At 37.1% G+C, this 22,857-nt stretch overlaps 2 protein-coding genes across 3 annotated transcripts; both read right to left on the bottom strand.

The window, feature by feature from the left end:
- Window positions 1-220: 220 nt before the first annotated feature.
- On the bottom strand, window positions 221-1,326 carry LOC140875248 (probable lipid phosphate phosphatase beta). The gene is made up of 2 exons (XM_073278886.1): window positions 650-1,326; window positions 221-488 (listed from the first exon to the last, which is right to left on the bottom strand). Exon 1 carries the CDS (start codon window positions 1,288-1,290, stop codon window positions 652-654), a length of 639 nt encoding a protein of 212 aa, XP_073134987.1. The 5' UTR covers window positions 1,291-1,326; the 3' UTR covers window positions 221-488; window positions 650-651.
- A 1,008-nt stretch (window positions 1,327-2,334) lies between these two features.
- LOC140874902 (protein GID8 homolog) lies at window positions 2,335-5,223 on the bottom strand. 2 transcript variants are annotated; one of them, XM_073278383.1, is made up of 6 exons: window positions 5,066-5,223; window positions 4,443-4,602; window positions 4,225-4,331; window positions 3,633-3,764; window positions 3,295-3,451; window positions 2,335-2,704 (listed from the first exon to the last, which is right to left on the bottom strand). In XM_073278383.1, exons 1-6 carry the CDS (start codon window positions 5,114-5,116, stop codon window positions 2,583-2,585), a joined length of 729 nt encoding a protein of 242 aa, XP_073134484.1. In that variant the 5' UTR covers window positions 5,117-5,223; the 3' UTR covers window positions 2,335-2,582. The 2 variants fall into 2 exon arrangements, with proteins under 2 accessions (XP_073134484.1, XP_073134483.1); XM_073278382.1 differs by lacking the exon at window positions 5,066-5,223 and adding an exon at window positions 4,726-5,039.
- Between the last annotated feature and the right edge of the window lie 17,634 nt (window positions 5,224-22,857).

Genomic DNA, 22,857 nt, shown 5'->3' with positions numbered 1-22,857 from the left:
GGATTTATTCTGATTCTCTGGACACGGTCCAAGCAGTGACTTCAGCAACAAAGAATCTTAGCCCCGAAGAAAATCTTGTTTCAAATATTTTCTCTCTTTTGGATTCGAATACCTTTCATGGACTGTATTAACTATTATGTTGGTAGATATGCGAACAAGGTGGCTCATACGATAAGTTTGGTTTGATCCTTAGAAGGGAAAAAAAAGAAAAAAAGAACAATAACAATAAATTTTCTTAATTTATATGCTTCTCTTCGCAAACTTTTCCACATGTTTCAGTAAACCATCATGTAAATTCCTATAAATTAAATCGTTTCTATTAACTACAACGTATAGGTATTCAAGAAGTCATATATCTGTTTCAGCTCAAACAGATTGTGCATTCACTCCTGGCCTCAACAAACAATTCTCACAAAACACTTCCATTACAGAACTTCTAACTTCTGCTCAGAGATTTGGTAGAATCCGTGTTTCAAAACCAGGTTCAACTGTAATTTGTTCAACATTGATGAAAAAAGCAGATTCATTATGATGCTTACAGTTGCACGTAATTACAGCTCTTGTTAATTTTAGACAACAGGAAATGAAGAAGCCAAAGCTTCAATCTTGAGGATCAACTGATTCAAAACAAACAATTTGAAAGACTTACAGTCATCTGAATAAAGAGCTCAATTTCTCGCAGTTGAAGACCCCAACAACAAAGGTCCCTTCAGCAACACCCAAACAAGAGCCTATAACTACATCGAGGACGAAATGCCGGCCAAGAAGAACCCTAGAAAACGATGTGGTTGCAGCCCATAGCCCCACGATCGCAACGAAATTCTTCACAAACACAGCCTCGGGGTCGGATTTCAAAAGGGCGGCCAAAACTTGTCTCACGCGATCGGAATGGAAATAAAACAAGGTTGCGATGAATGAGACTCGAGAGGAGTGGCCACTGGGGAAAGACCAATGGTCAACTGCAAAAGAGAGGAACATGTTCTTGTTGTAAACGGGGCGGGGCCGCTGGATGAGGTGCTTCAGGAGGCCGATTAGGAGAAGGTCTAATAGGGATCCGAGTAGTAGATTTAATAGGAGGAGATTGGTCGTGGTGGTGGTGAGGAGGAGAGAGAGGATGAGGGGGAAGAAGAGACGGCCGTCGCCGGAAAATTCCAGGGATTTGAGGAGCGGGAAGGGGATGATTGGATGGAATAAGGTGTAAATGTGGAGGGATACGGCGGCGTCGAGGTCAAGCAGAAGGCGGAGGAGGGTTGCGCGGGGAGGTGCCGGTGGTGGTTCTGATGTCGTCATTCAATCTTGATTTTGCCGTTTTGTTCAATTAACCAGATAAAATAGGGGAGGGTTTTCTTAAATTACCTTCATTATATTACTATAATCAATTTTAATCTTCAATTAAGTTGCTTACTTAATCAAAATAGTATTTTTATTATATCAAATTACAAAGTTATCATTTTAAACTCAATTCACAAATCACAATCACTTCCTCCATCTCAAAAGTATTTTATCCTCTCATAAATTCCATTGTTGATCGTAGTAAGAGGAAGGATACAGAGCATCGTTCTGCTCCCATCCCATAAATAAGTAGCCTTGAAGCACATCAATCCCATTTTTTTGTATGAATTTAATTTTTTTTTCACTTATTTTTTTCACAAATAATGGTTAATTTCATATTTAGATTACTGTATATGCATAGATATATGGGCTATGGCAAACTTTAGTGATTTCGTACACACTATAATTCAAACTAACAATTTATTATTTTATTAAAACATTTTATTTATATAAGTATTATTAAACAAATTAATATATTATAAATTAAATAAAACTGAAAGAATGATAGCAATCAGCTCTTAAAAAGAAATATTATGTAATTAAACTTAAACAGATGATTCACGAGAAAAGAATGTGTGTGATCTTAGAAAACTCAACATTTATATAGTAAATGAAGAAGGGATAAAAGTTTTTTTACAAAATTTTTTAATTATATTAGACATAATGCAAAATGTATAATAATGAAGGCCATTTTTTAAATTATAACTTTGAAATGAACTAGAATAATCAATTTCTCATAAAAGGAATGGTTTGCGACGGAGGTGAAAAAAAGAATATTTCGAGGGATCTGATGAAGAAAACTGGCATTTGGATCGGATCTGTTGCCATTTATGTGTTTTTTTTTTCTTTTAGACTTCATTTTGCATTTTCTTAAGATTTATTGTCTTTGTTAAATTAAATTGAGCAATGAAAACCCTAGCAAATCATCACGTTTAATGCAATGATATGTGATATGTCCACTCCCATTCGAGGAATAGGAGCAATGGAGCATATAACATGAGGGTCAATTTTAACGTCTAACAAGAACTACATTAATTGTCCGTAACATCTAAGCGTCCAAATTCCACATTTACATAATCTTAAGAGTCTATACATGAACCTTGAAAAAATAATTTAAAAGCTCCTAATATCAGCGCATGATTTTACAAGTAGAGAAGTCCGTAAATTCCCTTTAAATCACCTGCGCTTCCAACCCCATTTGGAGCTTTCATATATTTCAGCACCACCAGGAGGAGAAACCTGAAAATTATTCATACAGCAGGATCTTCAAGCATAGCCGTAGAAAAATCATTGATTCGAGGATAAGAAACCTTCTCGTCTAGCTGGTTTTGCACCCATGTCAGCATTTTCAATAAGCTTGGAAGCTTTGGATCTGTTAAAATCAAATGCATCACGGAATTAAATCCTCTTACTTGTACTTATAATGCAGCAGCTACATGGCAAATGAGGCGATGACAACATTTTTTTGTAATAATATCGAACGAAAAACAATCTCAATAGTTATTCTTAGAATCATAGAATATGAAAGTTCTACGATGAGAAATAGCAATGCGCAATTAAATATCAAGAACAAGCTCCATGAACACTCGAGCAAAGGGTATGGAGCATTGGAGTGGTTAATACCAGCATGTGGGAAGTGACAAATAGTTAAATTGCTGTAAAACTATTGAACGACATCAACTCACAAATAACTTAAACTATTGAAAGTATTCCTAAAAAAACAGAAGAAAAAGTCATCAGAGAGGAAAAATGGCATGGCTTCATTCTATCCTAGTGCCATACTTTTGGTGTGACGAACCAAAAAATTAAATGGGCTCAATTGATCACCAAATCAAATAACCATAAAAAATTGCCCTTTATATAGACTTATCAGTTCCTAAAAACGGCAAGGATTTATAACATTGAGCAGAGGTAACCAAGTCCTTGTAACTTTATAAATTTGATGATATGCCAGAGACTTACCTTTTTCATGGCTTTGGCTGGTAAGGATGGCTGCATTCACCTCACTAGCAGTCTTAAGACGCTGTGATATATCTAACAGGTCACCCACGGGGCAGTTGTTGACATCTTCAAAAGCAAGCAATGCGACAGTTCTCTCCAACTCTTCTAGAAAGCCTCGCTGAAATAACAAACAGTTCTTATAATGAGCATCAGATAAAAAAAACAAGAAAAAAGAATATATCAAAAAAGGAACATTCTAACAATACATGATCCAGACTAAAAATAAACCAAGACGGGATCCTTCAAAACTATTGAAACTCTTTAGATCCACATTAACACAAACAAATAATGAAAAGTACATTTTCCTCTCCCCTTGGAGCAAGTTCCTCTTGAGCAAATTCCAAAGCCTCTTCGACCTTTCCATTACGGATCAATTCAATCAACCGCTGTTGCTGGAGATGGAAAAACAGTTGGGGATTTGTGTCCAATATCTGCATTCAAAACATCTAACTTTATACTTCCGATATTAAAACCAGAAAAGCAAGTGTCAAATTTGGTTATTGCAGCTCGTGTAATTGTATTTGATAAAATTTCAAGACTAGACTGCATCGGAAATCCAGGTAGCAAATATGTAAAGTTACCTTAATTATGAATTCCCAGATAAATGATCTTAATTTCTCATAAATAATTGTAAAATTAAAACTAACAGCTACGAGCAAAGGTGTGAAGAGAATGATTGTGTTGGATCCAAGGGAGGATCTTTATAACCGTCAAAGACTATCATGCAGTTCAATAGATCATGTAACCAAATATACCATAAAATAAAAATCTTGATCATCTAACCTGGAAATCAATCGACCAAACAATTTTAAGTTGTTCTAGATTGTCGTAATTAAATCAGTTTAAATTCTCACGAAACATCCAGAAGAAATCAAATAAAGCTGAACACACCTCAGGGTTCAAATCATTAACTTTCTCGATAGCATCCTCCACATTCCCACTTTGCACCGCCTTCTTCACTGCCATGCGGTCGGTGATGGTTGCAAGATCGATTTCTGCTGTATATTTCAATAAGGCAAATCAAAGATATTCTTAAAGAGCACGACTGCCACAACATATAAAAAGATCTGCACAAAATTGGCACTTAAAAATTGATGATAAAAGGATACGTTCAGTCCCAGATTCCATCCGGAATTTTTCAGCAGCTTCCACATACCCCTCGGTCACCAGAAAATTCATCACCAATTTGTTCATATCCTCTTTTCTAACCTTGACATCACTGAGCCTTTTCTCCCATTCATCCCTAGTTATAACTCTTCTTGACGTAGCCTGCAGATTAAACCAATTCACAAGCAAATACATTTAAAATCATCAAAATACCCAACAGAAAACAGAAATTTAACAGAGTTAAATCAATTAATTAATCAACACTGTGATTAGCCAAATATAAACCCTAAACCCAACGGACGAAAGAAGAATCCCTCTGATCTTTCCGAAGCATTCTTCCATACAACCGAAATTATATCATCGAGAACTTCAGACTGTCCAACGCATAATCAACACGCATTTCCAAATCAAATCACACAAAGAAGAAGAATAAAAAAGTAAATAACAGAACAATAAATCTCGGCACAATCATAGATCCCGATGATTGGTCGTGAAGAACATAACCAAAAAATAAAATCAATACTAGAAATCAATCGTTAATCGGGATAAATTCGGGTTCAATAACATGAAACTGCATTATAATTCTTCTGTTTCAACTGGGTTTTTGGGAGGCGAGAGGGATTACCATGGCGTGGATATCAGCGAGTCGCCCAACAACAATCCAGAACAATGACATCAGCTTCCGCCTTCATAACCTCATCCCCATGTAAGAAAATTTATCTCACCCTCCTTCTTTACCTTCCAGTAATCTAATTGATTTTTACTGTTTCGTTTTTTTACTGTGGATTGATAGCGTCTGTTTGGTTCCACGAATAAATTACGTTTTCGCAGTTTAATTTACGTAGTTGAACTCGGTATCTGTTCCTAACAAGCCTCAAAGTAATTGTAATTTTGATTTTTTTTTTTTGAGTAAATTCATTGCCCATTCTTATTATTTATTCTACAATATAAATAGGTAATAGTAATTTGAAAGTTGGGGTTTTTTAACGGTTTACTGTATAATAAAATAATTTTTTTATGTTTGAGGTAAAAAATAAAAATTTATGTTTTTAACGTATCATGTCGAGGAAAGAGGCGTGAATAAAGATAAATCACGCCTGCATTAAAGGCATGATTTAAAAATAATAATCTTTTAATACATGAAATCACGCCACATTGCTTGGCGTGATTTCAAGTGTCAAAAATTTTTCCACATGTCTTAAGTGGCTAGTCGAGTGACTTGATTTAAATGTCAGAAATTTGTTTGCATGTCTTGGTTATATAACCAAGGAAGACCCAGTCAAAACTGGCAAAGTCACGAGTGTGGATGAATTAATTGTTCAATTTTTTTTTTTTCTTTCTGCATTCTCTTGCTATAAATTGCATGAGATTGACATTCATCCATCCCCAACCGGGCCAACTCGCGCTTTCTCCCTGGCAGCTCAAGGTTTGAAAATTTTTTCATTGTTAGTATCAAATTTTTTTAAAAAAAATTGTTGTTTATGTTATATTTTTGCGAATAAAATTAGTTGTTTATGTTGTATTTTTACAGGTAAAAATTTGCTTCAAATCTTCATCGAGGTACATTTGTGAAAAAAATTCTTAAGTTGAGTGAATATTTGATTATTATTATTATTAGTATTATTCAATTTAATTATGTTCAATATTTAATTAATGATTATGAATCTTTGTTATGTTATTATCGTATATTTGTGTAATATGGTAATAATATTTTTTTGGTAATTATGTTACTATAATTTATTTGTGTATTACGCTAATATATTTTTACAATTTCAATTATGAATTTTTGAATTATCTGTGTAATCTTTTATAACATTATGTATCAAAAATTTGGTTAATTATTATTATTATTATTATTATTATTTTTTTTCTGAATGTGTACCGAATTATTATTATTATTATTATTATTATTATTATTATTATTATTATTATTATTATTATTATTATTATTATTGTTGAATCCGATATTTTGGTGATAACAAACAACAACTCATTGTATAGGAATGTGCTGCCAACCATTGTATTTCAGGAACCTACTACAACTTCTACCGAAAGCTTGTCAACCGCCTTTGCTCTCGACCGGCTGAAGTCACAAGCCTATCAACTGGCTATCAAAACCAGCAGAGGATAAATCTATCTACCGGAAGCTTGTCAACCGCCTTTATCTCTCGACCGGTTGAAGTCACAAGCTTATCGACTGGTTATTCAAACCAGCAGAGGACAAATATCTCTACCGGTAGAATGCCAACTGCCTATCTAGATATCTCGAGACAAGTACCTGTGACAAGATGTTCTTTGCAGGATCTTTTATTAAAAGCAGAACCGGCGTTTCAGAAGATTTGTTGACTCCTGCAAATCAAGACAACAGGTTGTACCAAAATGGCAAAAACACAGAATGACTGCAGATAAAGCATTCGACCGTTTATTCCAGTTTTGGATCCTAGAAGTTGTCTGCAGTGTACGATCCTCATGCAGAATCATCAATGCATTTATGAGCATTAAATGTGCATTCAATGCAGCATCAGAACGTTCAAAATAAAGACGTTGATGATTGACCTATATAAAGGGAAGATTGCTCAAACAACAACAAGAAGTGAGACGAGACAACGAAGAGAGACAAGCAACTCAGAAAAATTTCAATCACTTGACTAATATCAGAAGTCCTCATCTGATACACTTGAGCACACTTACAAGATCATTCATCTGCTGCTCAAATAAACCCTCGCCTACAGTTCACATATCTGATCGTCAAGGATCATCCTAGGGTTTTCAAGCCTCTCGACCGCTCTGCAGTCTGAGAAGCTCAACTCAACTATACTCAGTGTTGAAGAGACTTGAAGCTGCTCTGAAAGCTTCCACCAGTCTGATAAGAACTGAGAATCTTATCTGTGTAAATCTAGGAGTTTCGGATTAGGCATTGGATAAGTCCTAAGTCTGAAGTGGGTGTATTACAAGACGTTGTAATAACCAAAGTCTTCTAGTGAATTCCTTCCTAAGTGGAAGAAGGGGAGACGTAGAAGGATTAAGCCTTCGAACTTCCATAAAATCGTGCTTTAGCATTTACTGCAACTTATCTCACATCCTGCTCATACATTGCATTATAAACTTTGCATCACTAAAACCTCTGAACTATTTCCGCACTATTTAAGTTGTTCAAAACGTTTTAGAAGTTGAGAAAACTGATTAAGTGAACTAAACCTCACTTGATCATTCTAAAGAAGTAGAAGAAAAGTTTCAGAGTGTATTCACCCCCCCCTCTACCCTCTGAACCGATCCCAACAAGTGGTATCAGAGCGGGTTCCTTTCTCAACTGCTGATCTGAAGTTTTCAAATCATGACTTCTTTCAACAGAATTCCTATGTTTTCTAAAGAAGAGTATGATGATTGGAAAATTCGCATGCAGGCACATCTTGCAGCACAGGATGATGACATGCTATATGTCATAACAGACGGTCCTATCAAAATTATGAAGGTCAACCCAGCTCTAGCCGATGGTGCAGGACAAATGATTGAGAAACCAAGAGCTGAGTGGACCACTGAGGACAAAAAGAAGGCCAATCTTGACAATGTGGCCCGGGACATCCTATACAAAACACTGGACAAGAATATGTTCAGCAAAATCAAGTCATGTTCCACAGCAAAGGAGATTTGGGAGAAGCTCACTCAGCTGTGTGAAGGGAATGACCAGACAAAGGAAAACAAGCTCACTCTGGCCATTCAAAAATATGACAACGCCAAAATGAAGCCAGGGGAAACCATGGCTGAATTTGATGAACGGTTCAGTAGTATCATCTGTGATCTTACTGCTTTAGGTAAAACTTATACTAACCGTGAAATTGCTGTGAAGGTTATGAGAGCTCTGCCCAAAGAATGGGAGATCAAGACAGTGGCCATGAGAGAGTCAAAAGACTTGAGCAAGGTTGAACTGCATGATCTCTTTGCTGATCTCAAAGCCTACGAGTTCGAGCTCAACATGAGAACAGAAGATGAACCATCCACATCTCAACCAACCAAGGCCTTAACCTCAACCGTGATACGTCCACCGGTCGAGGAACCTCCAAAGAGATCAGCTGAGCAAATCAGCAATGAAGCCATGACACTCTTTGTCAAGAAATTTGGTAAATTTATGCGTAAAAACAATTCTAAATTTAAAAATTATCATAAATCGGACCATACAAACGATGGTCCTACTTGTTTTAACTGTGGAAAGCCAGGCCATTTCATTGCAGACTGCACCAAGCCTAAGAACAATGATCAGAAGCAATTCTCCGAAAGAAGAAGGGGTAAGGAGGATAAAAGGACGTTTAGAAAAGGAAAAGACCAAAGGGTTCTAGTAGCAGATGAAAGCAAAAGCAAGTGGGCTGAGTCTGACTCTGACAACTCCAATACCGGAAGCTCTTCAGATGACAGCGATGATGAAAAAGTGGAATGCCTTATGGCCGACATCGAAGAAGAAGCTGAGGAGGTATTTGACTTTGGCTCACCTGAATTTACTCACAGTGATTTAGTTACTGCTTTACACGAAATGGCTAATGAATACAAAGCATTATCCAAGGAGTTCGAGGAAGTAAAGGCAGAAAGAGCTAACCTAAAAGATAAGTCAAGCAAATCAAGCTGCATGCAGCAAAAAGAGCTTGATGGTCTTAAGGTCAAGCTAAGTCTGCTGGCTACTGAGAACGACACCTTGAAAAGAGTATTCCAAGCTACCTTGATTGAAAATAAAAAACTACTTGAAACCATTAAGGCTTGGAATAAATCTTCGGTAACCATTGACAAGATTCAAGAAATCCAAAGACCGGTGCATGATAAAACCGGTCTAGGGTTTGGAACAAATGAACAGTCTATGGAATCCTGTATTCAGTCAAGCCTGGACAAAGGCAATCTTAACAAAATAAGATTTGTCAGGTCCAGCACGATATATGAACACGATAAGTGCAGCTTTGACAAAAATCAGAAAGTATCGAACGAACGAAGCTCTAAGCATAGAGGGCTGGGATATGTGGATCCCCAGACCTCTAATCAAAGAGGAACTTGGATCAAACCAAAACCTAATGAAAGAAGAAAGGGAAACCAATCTAATTTCAAAAGGCCATGGAATGAGTCTAACTACTCTAAGAAAATATGGTCAAAGGAGAAGCCTTACCAGTACTTTAATTGCAGGCCAGTTCAAAAGAGGTACATGCTAACTTATGAAAATAAAAAAGGCAAGCAGCACACAGCAACCTCACAAGCACACACATTTACTGCCTATCGACCGCACAGATTTCTGGACACACACACGGGCAAACCTGTAAGGGTGTTCCAGGTGTGGGTCCCGAAAGGGCTAATCCGACCTGGACCCTACTAGATATGGGTACCAAAAGTTCTTCACTCTTTGCAGGTACTAAAAGTCCAAACGGGCGAGAAAACCACTTCTATCAAGGACACTACCTGGTATTTAGATAGCGGTTGCTCACGACACATGACAGGGAATCCAGAACTTCTAACAGAAGTGGTGTTGTGCAAAGGACCAAAGATCAGCTTTGGAGACAACTCCAAAGGTAAAACCGTGGGTAAGGGTAAGATCATCCATGGTAACATCATTATTAAAGATGTGTTACTTGTTGACAAACTATGCTATAATTTGATAAGTATTAGTCAACTATGTGACAATGATCATTCGGTCGAGTTTCACAAACACACTTGCCTCATAAAAAATGACAAAGGTGAGACTCTTATGACCGGTGTACGAGACCTAAACACCTACAAGGTAAACTGGTCTTGCTCACATATTTCTTCACCCCACTTGTCTTACTGCTCATCATGATAAACATTGGTTGTGGCATAAGCGGTTAAATCATCTAAATTTTAAGTCCATTTTTAACTTGAGGAAGCATGATTTGGTTTCTGGTCTGCCCGAAGGAGATTTTGTAAAAGACAAAGTTTGTCCTGCTTGTCAACTAGGAAAGCAGGTGAGAGCAACTTTTAAAAATAAAGGGTGTATGTCTTCTTCCAAATGTTTAGACTTACTTCACATGGACCTATTTGGTCCTATACCAGTAAGAAGCATAGGGGGAATGAGATATGCTCTTGTTGTTATAGATGACTTTTCTCGATTTACTTGGGTCATCTTTCTCTCTTCAAAAGATCAAACTGCACCTCACCTGATTAAGCTTTTTAAACGCTTGCAAAATGAACAATCTACTGTAATAGATAGAATCAGGAGTGATAGAGGGACTGAATTTTTAAACATCACTCTTATGACTTATCTAGATGATCAGGGAATCAAGCATGAGTTGTCAGCTGCTAGATCCCCACAGCAAAATGGGGTGGCTGAAAGAAGGAACCGTACTTTAAAAGAAGCAGCCAGAACTATGATTGCTGATTCAAATGTTTCTCAAAGACTTTGGGCAGAAGCAGTTAACACAGCTTGCTATACTCAAAACAGATCTATGATTAATAAACGATTTAACAAAACTCCATATGAGATCTGGAATGGCACAAAACCTGACATTTCTTATTTCAAAATTTTTGGGTGCAAATGCTTTATCCACAACAATGGCAAAAACCATTTGACAGCCTTCGATGCCAAAGCAGACGAAGGAACTTTTATTGGTTACTCAGCCGTTAGCAGAGCTTATCGAGTGTTCAATCAAAGATCACTAACGGTCGAGGAAACCATTCATGTTGTTTTTGATGAATCTACTCTATGTACAGAACAAACTCAAGGGAGCATAAATGATCTGAGTCACAGACTGGAAAACACAAATCTACAGGAAGAGAGTGACAGTGATCTATATCCTCCAAAGAAGGATGATCCAGTTCCCTCTACCGGTGTGATCAAACAAGGCCAGAAGTGGATCCACCGGTTGATAACAATCCTCCAGCCAATGATGATCCAGTAAACGAGGACGTTCATCAACCAATTGATGACAACCCTTTAGGGAATTATTTTAGGTGGAACAAAGATCATCCACCTGGGTTGGTCATAGGTGACCCTTCTGCTCCTCGAAAAACACGTGGTCAAATGATTAATGAATTCTTGCATGCCGCTTTCATATCTCAGGTAGAGCCCAAGAAAATAGATGAAGCTCTATCAGATGCCAGCTGGATTGAAGCTATGCAAGAAGAGTTGAATCAATTCACCCGCAACAATGTTTGGCATCTAGTTCCTCGACCGAAAAATCAAAATGTGATTGGAACTAGATGGGTGTTTCGTAACAAGCTCGATGAACATGGCACTGTTGTGCGTAACAAAGCTCGACTTGTTGCTCAAGGATTCAGACAAGAAGAAGGCATAGACTTTGAGGAATCTTTCGCGCCAGTTGCAAGACTAGAAGCAATCCGCATCTTTCTTGCTTATGCAGCCTTCAAGAATTTTAAAGTTTATCAAATGGATGTGAAGTCTGCATTCCTCAATGGTCTACTTCAAGAAGAGGTGTACGTTGAACAACCACCAGGTTTTGTCAATCCTACTCATCCTCAATATATCTATAAACTTGACAAAGCTCTCTATGGATTAAAACAAGCACCGCGTGCTTGGTATGACACTTTGCTAAAATTTTTACTGGAACATGATTTCCAAATTGGAACGGTCGATAAGACCCTGTTTAAATTTGTAAAAGGTGATCATGTGTTACTAGTACAAATTTATGTTGATGACATTATATTTGGGTCAACTAACCCCAAGTTGTGCTCAAAGTTCTCTAAACTGATGAAGGAGAAGTTTGAAATGAGCATGATGGGCGAGCTAAACTTCTTTCTTGGACTTCAAGTAAAGCAACTTGAAACTGGAATATTCATCAATCAGTCCAAGTATGCCAAGGAATTGGTAAAGAAGTTTGGAATGGAACAATGCTCAACTGTATCTACCCCCATGAGTACATCAATTAAGCTTGATAAAGATGAAGGGGGAATTCCGGTTGAGGTAACCATGTATCGAGGCCTTATTGGTTCACTGCTCTATTTGACTGCCAGTCGACCGGATATCATGTATTCAGTTTGTTTATGTGCTAGATTTCAAGCCGCACCTAAGCAATCTCATTTCATTGCTACCAAACGAATACTTAAATATATTAAAGGAACTACTAATGTGGGTCTTTGGTATCCCAAAGATTCAAATCTTAATCTTATTGGCTATTCAGATGCAGATTATGCAGGTTGTAGAATTGATCGCAAAAGTACAAGTGGCACATGTCAATTCCTTGGAGATAGACTAATTTCGTGGTCAAGTAAGAAGCAGACATCAATTGCTACCTCGACCGCCGAAGCAGAATACCTTGCTGCTGGCAGCTGTTGTGCTCAAATACTCTGGATTCAACAGCAGCTTAATGATTATGGGATTCGGTCGAGTGAAGCTCCAATCTACTGTGACAATACAAGTGCCATAGCCATCACTCACAATCCAGTGATGCACTCTCGGACAAAGCACATTGATGTCAGGCATCACTTTATCCGAGATCATGTCTTAAAGAAGGAAATTAGGCTGGAATACATCTCTACCGATCAGCAAGCAGCAGACATATTCACCAAGCCTCTACCGGACGCTAAGTTTTCATATTTTCGAAATATTCTTGGCTTAGTAGATTTAAGTTAGTATGCATGTGTTTAGGGGGAATGATTGTCAATATGACATTAATAGATTAGCTGTTACGTTGCCATTAATATTGGCATATCATCCGCCTTTAACTAGTCTCTGACAGACTTCGTACTAGCAGCTTGGTGCTTTGAACCAAATGACATTAATTGGGCGCCGTGATTATGCTCTTCAAAACTTTTTGAATTTCAAAAATACTTTTCATGACATCACCCTATGGCCCATAGGTTCCTATATATACTTCTTTACACTCGTATATCAATCTTTCACCTTTGCTAAAAACTTTCATATTGTATTAAACGCTCCATCGAATTACTCTCAAGCTTTTGCTTACTCTTTGCTCGAGTTCTTATCTATAGATATCATGTCGATCCAGAAGACTTGCCTCGCCATCAACTTTGATTCCGTTGTTAAGGCAAACAACGCAGGAATAACTGAGGTCTTCACCATGCTTGAAGCCTCTGGACTGAAGAAATTTCTGGAATGCAGCGCCATCTGCGATTTGCCTGTTTTGAAGGAGTTCTTCGCAACTGCTCAAATCGAGCATGGGACTATCAAATGCTTGATCAAGACAGAGGTCTACTCCTTCAATCAGAAGTTCTTCGCTAGCACATTTGATCTGCCCTCCAGGGGTTTGACAAAATGCACGGATCTTCCAGATGGTAACTGCTCTTATTGGTTGAAGGAGTTCTCAACTACTGATGCTCCGATCAAACTGCCGGCCCAGAAGACATCTCTCAAAGCTCCATTCAGGCTACTGACTAATATCGTGGCCAAGAATCTTCTGGCCAAGGCTGGATCTTACGACAAGGTGACGCTGGAGAAATTTCAATACATGGCTTGTATTGCCTCCAAGATCAACATAAACTGGTCAGACATTCTGTTCAATATTCTATGTGAAATGATCAGGGGGAAAGGGCAATCCGAGGGATTTGCTTTGCAAATCTGCCACATCTTGGGCGTCCTTGGAGTGGACTTTTCCAAGACTGAGCCTCTGCATCCCACCAAATGGCTCAACAAGTCTACGATTCTCAAATTCCTGAACAAGAAAGAGACTGCGGTCGACACCTTGCCCTCAACCGCAAAGGCTATTGCAATCCCTCAACCGCTTTCAACGGTTTCGGTCGTGGCCAAACCAGTCCATACCAAAAAGTCTGCCAAGCGTCAACTGATCATCGAATCTGACTCTGAAGATGAATCACGTGAGAATGTTCCACTGATTCAAGCTTTCAGCAGGTCATCCCCTTCGGTCTCCAAAGCAGCTGTGTCATCCACGCCTGCAGGCGAGAAGAAGAGGCAGCACAAGAAGCTAAAGTCTCTTTCTGGACTTGCTCCTACCCTGCCAACGGTCGAGACTACTACCGTTGTTGCTTCTACTGCTCCTCGTCCTACAAAAGGTGTGATAATCCGGGAAGGTGCCTCATCAGCTCCTGAGGTCACTCTAGCTGATCCCAAAGACAAAGGGAAAGGTGTGATGATCTACACACCCAAGGCTCAACCAGCAGCTACGATAGAACTCAATATGATCATCTCTCACGTACTCCGTACTGTCAAGCGTCATCTACAACGTTTTGACAGATGGCATCACTCCCGCACTCACTTGACACTCGCTCAAATATTTCCTAAATGGAAATCTCTAAACGTCATTGAGCAGAAGATGCTTCTATTTGCTGATACTGAAGACATCGTGGAGGCTCTGGGAAGAAGACATCTCATAGACTTGAAGCTTCGAGGAAGCCTGCTATCACTGCTAATTAATGAGCGTGTCAAGAATTTCAAATCCAAGAGTCCTACCGCTGCCGATGACTTTGTGATTCTGACTGGACTACAGGATAGTCTACGTCAAATCACTCAACTACTTCAGCACTTCCAAGCTCTCAACAATGTCAAAACACCAGCTTCAGCAGCCTGTTTGCAAGCTTATGTGCTGGAAGCACAAGTGATGATGAAAACCTTTCTCACTCAAGATCAGGGTGAAGAAGACGTCTATGCTCTTCCTTCTTCAGATGGGATTCTGACCGATCTCATCACTGCTGACCTCTTTCAATCATATGCTCTAAGATCGAGTGTAGCAGCATCTTCATCGGTCGACCCCTCCTCAACCGCAGTCCAAGCAGTTACTCAACCGGAAGCAGTTGTGATTGCTCGCTCCTCTCCCGTGACGACCGCTCACACTTCTCCCGGTCATTCACAAGATGTTTTAGAAGTGGTTGCACAAGAGATACCTGTCACCTCTGTGACAAAGGCTCCTTGCAGTAGTGAAGCAACAGTGCCCCCAACGGAGATATCAAGCACTATTGTATCACCTGCATCTCCAGAACAGCAAGTGACTGATGCTGATCCAGCACTTCAACCGTCTCCATCTACTGAAAAGTTTATGGAAGATCTCATTATGGATGAACCAAGTGCTGATCCTGGTACTCCACCAACCATATTGGCTGCAGTCGAAACTATTACATCTCCAACTGTACCATTATTGGAAGGTCCATCGGGTAGCTCTCCAGCAAGTTCACCCGCACCACATCATCGTGAGTCTAGCCCTGTTTCACCAAGAAATGACTCAGAAGGGCAAATGATTCAGACTGATGATTCTTTAATTGAAGCCATGGCCGCAGCTCTAGATCATACCTTGATAAATCGGCTTCATGAGCTCATGCAAACGGTTAGGTCCTTCTCTCAAGACATAACAAACTCTTCCTTATCGGTCGATAATTCACGCCAGACGATGATTCGGCATTTCGAGACCGTGTCTCGAGACCTCGCTCGTCTGTCCACAGAGATCACTAATCATCATCGCACTCAAATCAACACGCTCTCTACCGTCTCCGAACAAGTTATCCGATCCGAAAATCGCCTTCATAAGCAGTTGAATGATCGGATGGACACTATGCAAGCCACTCTACTTGCTCAAATCGATGCAAAAATAGACACTATGCAAGCCTGCCTTGGCACTCAACTCACTGAGGTCATCCTTCGGCTCAACCAAGGTGATGCCAAAAAGGGGGAAGAAGAGCAACGTAGAGCAGCAGAGGCAAGAAGACGTGAAGAAGAGTCCAGAAGAAAAGAAGAAGCCGACAGAAGAAGAAGAGAAGGCGATAGGTCAGGAGGAGCCAGTTGGTTCAAAAGATGAACAACTTATCTCTTCTTTACTTATCGCAGCCGCATCTTATTTTTTTCTGTAGGTGTAATAAAAATGCTTATTGTACTTAATGAAATTCATTCTCTCAATGAAGTTCATTTTATTGCTTTCATATTGTTCTTGGAGCACTTAAGTTTTGTCATCACCAAAAAGGGGGAAATTGTTGAATCCGATATTTTGGTGATAACAAACAACAACTCATTGTATAGGAATGTGCTGCCAACCATTGTATTTCAGGAACCTACTACAACTTCTACCGAAAGCTTGTCAACCGCCTTTGCTCTCGACCGGCTGAAGTCACAAGCCTATCAACTGGCTATCAAAACCAGCAGAGGATAAATCTATCTACCGGAAGCTTGTCAACCGCCTTTATCTCTCGACCGGTTGAAGTCACAAGCTTATCGACTGGTTATTCAAACCAGCAGAGGACAAATATCTCTACCGGTAGAATGCCAACTGCCTATCTAGATATCTCGAGACAAGTACCTGTGACAAGATGTTCTTTGCAGGATCTTTTATTAAAAGCAGAACCGGCGTTTCAGAAGATTTGTTGACTCCTGCAAATCAAGACAACAGGTTGTACCAAAATGGCAAAAACACAGAATGACTGCAGATAAAGCATTCGACCGTTTATTCCAGTTTTGGATCCTAGAAGTTGTCTGCAGTGTACGATCCTCATGCAGAATCATCAATGCATTTATGAGCATTAAATGTGCATTCAATGCAGCATCAGAACGTTCAAAATAAAGACGTTGATGATTGACCTATATAAAGGGAAGATTGCTCAAACAACAACAAGAAGTGAGACGAGACAACGAAGAGAGACAAGCAACTCAGAAAAATTTCAATCACTTGACTAATATCAGAAGTCCTCATCTGATACACTTGAGCACACTTACAAGATCATTCATCTGCTGCTCAAATAAACCCTCGCCTACAGTTCACATATCTGATCGTCAAGGATCATCCTAGGGTTTTCAAGCCTCTCGACCGCTCTGCAGTCTGAGAAGCTCAACTCAACTATACTCAGTGTTGAAGAGACTTGAAGCTGCTCTGAAAGCTTCCACCAGTCTGATAAGAACTGAGAATCTTATCTGTGTAAATCTAGGAGTTTCGGATTAGGCATTGGATAAGTCCTAAGTCTGAAGTGGGTGTATTACAAGACGTTGTAATAACCAAAGTCTTCTAGTGAATTCCTTCCTAAGTGGAAGAAGGGGAGACGTAGAAGGATTAAGCCTTCGAACTTCCATAAAATCGTGCTTTAGCATTTACTGCAACTTATCTCACATCCTGCTCATACATTGCATTATAAACTTTGCATCACTAAAACCTCTGAACTATTTCCGCACTATTTAAGTTGTTCAAAACGTTTTAGAAGTTGAGAAAACTGATTAAGTGAACTAAACCTCACTTGATCATTCTAAAGAAGTAGAAGAAAAGTTTCAGAGTGTATTCACCCCCCCCCTCTACCCTCTGAACCGATCCCAACAATTATTATTATTATTATTATTATTTTTATTTTCTACAAGGAACAAATAATCTAATAAATGTGATAAGTATTAAACATATAAATTTGTTCCGAAAACTAAGAAAATTATTATTATCATTTCATTATATAATTATTCTTATTTTTCGAATTAGTATATTATATTATTATGATTCTTAATATTTCGTCATCACAAATAATCTAGTTAATAAGACTAATTTTAATTAAATAATTTTTTTATTAAAATAGTAAGAAAATTATTACTACCATTATAATCATAATTAATAAATTATTATTATTTTATTTAGTGTCAAATTTATTTTTTTATTATATATATTTCTTTGTCGTTATTATTATTAGATAAAGAAATAAGCGAATCCATTATATTAATGTTCAATATATTATTGTTATTAAATAAATAAATGATTAACGAGATTACAGTCGAATATATATATATATATATATATATATATATATATATATATATATATTTTGTAGTGGTGGTTTCATGTTCATGAAAAAAATTTACTCAATTACTAATTTATTTGTTTTGTATGATTTGAAAAAAAAATAAAAATTATTTTTTTAATTTTGAAGAAGGTAAGGACAAAATTCTGTTAAGTTAAATTAAATTTATATTCTCAATACTTGTTTTTATCGATGTTTATAATGCAGATAAACTTAAGTTTCAAATTTTTGATTGAGGTACGTATTTATTTCATTATAAAAATAAAATTTATATTGTCAATACTCGTGTTATTATATATATTTTTATTTTTAGTGTATGATTATAATTAAAATTAATTGTTATATTATTTGTTATTTTTTCATAATCATCGTTAAATTATTATTATTATTATTATTATTATTATTTGTCTTTAATCAATTACTAGTTTCATTATAATAAATTAATTATTTTCATTTATAATAGGATGGCATTACAGGCCGGACCTACAGATCCTAGTGTTCTTTATCAGCAACAAACACATATATCTAGTCTGATTACACCTGATAATTTGGATAACACTCTAAGAGTGCGTCGATCAGATAATTTAATATGGGCATTGTGGAATAGTGGTATATTACACAATCGTGTTCGGTCATGTCTGCATGCAATGGGATTTTACGGCATACTATGTTGTGGTGATTATATTTATGATAATCATTTGATAACTGCTCTGGTGGAAAGATGGAGACGAAAAACTCATACTTTTCATCTTCGTGTTGATGAGGCAACAATCACGTTGCAAGATGTTGCGTTGATATGGGGACTTAATGTGGACGGTGAACCTATTATCGGTACTTATGTATCATTGAAGTTACTGGCATGGCAGAGATATTGTTTTGATTGGTTAGGTTTTGTACCACTTGACATGCCAGAGATATTGTTTTGATTGGTTAGGTTTTGTACCACTTGAGACAGACTTTAGGGCCAATAGTTTAAAGATGACAGCTTTGCACTTGCATTTCACGCAAACGGTGATTGACGACAATAGTACAGACATACAAGTGGCACAATATTCTCGATGTATTGCGTTGATGATTATTGGTGGTTGCATGCTACCTGATTCTGAAGGTTGTGCTGTCAAATTGATGTACTTACATTTTTTGCAAGATATTCAGAGGGTCCGTAGTTATAGTTGGGCAAGCGCTGTATTAGCATATCTTTATCACGAGTTGTGTGCTGCTTCTACAGTTGGAAAATAAGAGATAGCAGGTCCTTTATACATTTTACAGGTATTTTTATTACGAGCTATTATGTGTATGTATCAATATTTTTTGTTGCACACATTAATTATGTATACTGAATTAAATTGTTTTCATAGATTTGGGCGTGGTCTAGAATGACTCCTCTGTGTCCGGACCGTTTGGGCTACAACTTAATTGCACCACCTGAAAATCCAATAGATGGTGATAATATTCTCTCAATTCCACCGTATGGAGCAAGGTAATAATTGCATTATAATATAAAATTATTAAATTCATCTTCATTTGTTTTTCCTTACGAATCTTACGAATTTAACGTACATGCAGATGGAAACATGTATTCTCATGGACACATATACCTACACATTCTGTGCGAATAATTCGTGATGTACTTGAAAAGATGAGTGACGTTCAGGTATTGATATAATATAAAATAAAAAATTTGAAAATAAGGAGATGTTTCACTTTTGTATCTTATTTATTTTCCTCATTCATTACAGTTTAAATGGCTTGTATATGAACTCGAAGCAATGGATGTTTTGTCATTACCTGTGGAATGTAGAAATCCCACTCTTTGGCGATCAGTGTGCCCACTTATATGTTTTCATATTGTAGAGATGCATCGCCCTAATCGAGTTCTTCGCCAATTTGGAATGTCACAAAACATTCCAACATCAGCACTTGATGGAGATAAGTTACATGAATGCTCACGGCGAGGGCGCAAAAATTTCGACTGGGCTAAACATCATATACAAATGGTGGATGCGTGGGAAAATCGACGTAATTTGATTACTGAAAGTGAATTGATTGAAGATTTCATAATGAGGTATGATTACGAGACATGGTATGATTCCATAACTCGTCGTTTCATATCTCCAATAGAGCCTTCACATATGGATTATGATTATCAGCCCGGCAATGCTTATTTCAATCGTGTTGTGGTAAGTGGACTTTAAACCATTTATTTCAAGCATATTACATTATATTATTATAATTTGTGGTTCAAATATTTGATAAATTACTAATAATTAATAATGTTTATTTTTAGAGAGACAACGCATTTATTTTAAGGAATTTATTAGAGGTCTTTCAATTGATGATCAACCGCATGAAGCACTTACCGAAGCTATTAAAAATACAATCCAAACTGGTGAATTTCTATATGAAATGGCCATCAGAACACCAGAGCAACATCATCATCGTGAAATGACTACAAATAGACAACGACACCAGAGAAATGAAGATGAAGATGATGTACAATCATTTCAGACTCCTGAATGGCCACGAACTACGACTACACCATTGACCATGTCGTCTACTTTGCCTCAAACTTCATGTGGTACATGTTTTTATTCACATATAATATGATACATGTTTTTATTCAACATCGTATTATTATTCATCACCAAATTTTTATTTACCTTTAGGAGAAGGTCCTTCGCATAGAGAGCGTGAATTTCAATTTCAACATGACTCTTATGTTCCGACGTCCACGTATGCTGAATGGCCACAAAGCACTGGTTTTAATGTATCACCCGTGTTAGGTACTTCACACATGCAACATGAATTTCAAACCCCACAACAACCTTATGAACATTTTTTCACGGGACTCTTATTTGGCGGACATCACTCTCAGAATATGGAAATTCGTCCAACTCATAACATATCACCAGTCCCATATATGTCATATTCTCATCTACAATCAATGGATACATCGTATGGCCAGGTCCCTCCAAATCTTGATTTGAATGTGGGTTCCAACATTGGAACAAATGTTTATGAAGAAGAAGAACAAGAACATGAACAAGAAGTTGTTGTTGAAGCCCCACAGTTACTGCGTAAAAGCAACACTAGTAGAAAAATGGCTTAAGACTTCGGTTAATAACCGAAGTCGTAGGACCTTTATTTACCGAAGTAGTGTCACGTGAAGTAATAGGGTATGTTTTTACTTCGTTGAATTGCCGAAGTCTTATATGAGAAATTACCGAAGTCTTAGGTAATTTTTTGGAGGCAAAATAGGACCAATGCCGAAGTAAAAACATATATTTTACTTCGCTCATTTCATAATTGACGAAGTCAAAAATATTCTTATACTTCGGTATTTAATGAGTTTAATGAAGTAAAAGCTATGATTATACTTCGGTAGTTAATGAGTTTAATGAAGTAAAAACTATTCTTATACTTCGGTATTTAATGATTTTAATGAAGTAAAAACTATTATTATACTTCGATTTTTATACGAAGTTAAATATTATATTTTACTTCTATAATTTCATTTATTACCGAAGTAAAAGTCAATCTTTTACGTCACTTATTAATGAATTACTGAAGCTTTTACTTCATCAATTTTGTTATCAGACGAAGTGATATAATATCTTTTACTTCGTTAATTTCATATATTACCGTAGTAAAATGCTTTCTTATACTTCGTCTATTAATGAAATTGCTGAAGTAATAGAATATGTTTTACCTCAGTATTTTTATTAAAATACGAAGTAGTAGATAATTATTTACTTCGTTTATTCTAAAATTGCCGAAGCAATAGAACACATTTTATAAATTAATATTTAGATACAATAATGCCATAAATACACAGATTCAACTTAAAAATATACTAATAATTAATAAATTCATCCCAAAATGACACATACATAAATCAACAAGTACTCTATCCAACGAAATAACCCGAAATTATATGCACATATCCACACATATTTTATCAAAACTATACGTGTACACATCCACACGTATTTCCTCAAAAAGAAGTATTATCCCATTTCAAATGACATATTGAACCACCTAAACATGTACACATCCACATGTATTTGCTCAAAACAAAGTATTATCCCAATTTGAAATAACATATTCAACCACCTACATGTGAGTAGACAAATTCACTCCATTCACTTCTAACTTCATCAAATTGTTCTTGACTGTACGTCTTATTCTTGACGCATCCTGCAAACTGAAATTCAAAAAAAGATAGGAATGTGACGGTAAACCAACAAGGCAACTAGTTGCAAACTGAAATCCAAAAAAGAATAAGCAACCTATTTGCTATGCATGCTGACATGTATGATCAGCTTAATTGTTATGGGTTTCAAAACATAAACAAATTCATAGCAGATTGTGTTAGCATGCTGACAATTTAAAATATATTTGCTGCCAAGATCGATTCTTAGCAGATTGTGTTATTTAAAATGCTCAAGATTAACAATGGCAAGTGTACAAGTAATCATAAACTCCAATATCAAAACAAGCAGCAAAAGTGTACACAAACCACCACGCATATATCATCCCTTCAGTTATATGAACAATCCCAAGTATAAAAAATGAATTTATACAGCTTCATATGTCCATTGAACAACAAAATTGGCTTTCCATTTTGATAACATCCTCTCCAATAGCATATCTAAGTACTCTGTGCTTACATTATGTGAAATCTCAACCCAATCAAGAAAACCAATAAACAAGGCGTTTCTAGCTGTCAAATACCAAACAGGGGGTGTC

The sequence above is a fragment of the Henckelia pumila genome, chromosome 1 (assembly GCF_033568475.1).
Source record: "Henckelia pumila isolate YLH828 chromosome 1, ASM3356847v2, whole genome shotgun sequence".
In the NCBI taxonomy this organism is placed as follows: Eukaryota; Viridiplantae; Streptophyta; class Magnoliopsida; order Lamiales; family Gesneriaceae; genus Henckelia; species Henckelia pumila.
Note: the sequence above shows the minus strand (reverse complement) of the source record. Positions and strands in the feature narration are given on the sequence as shown.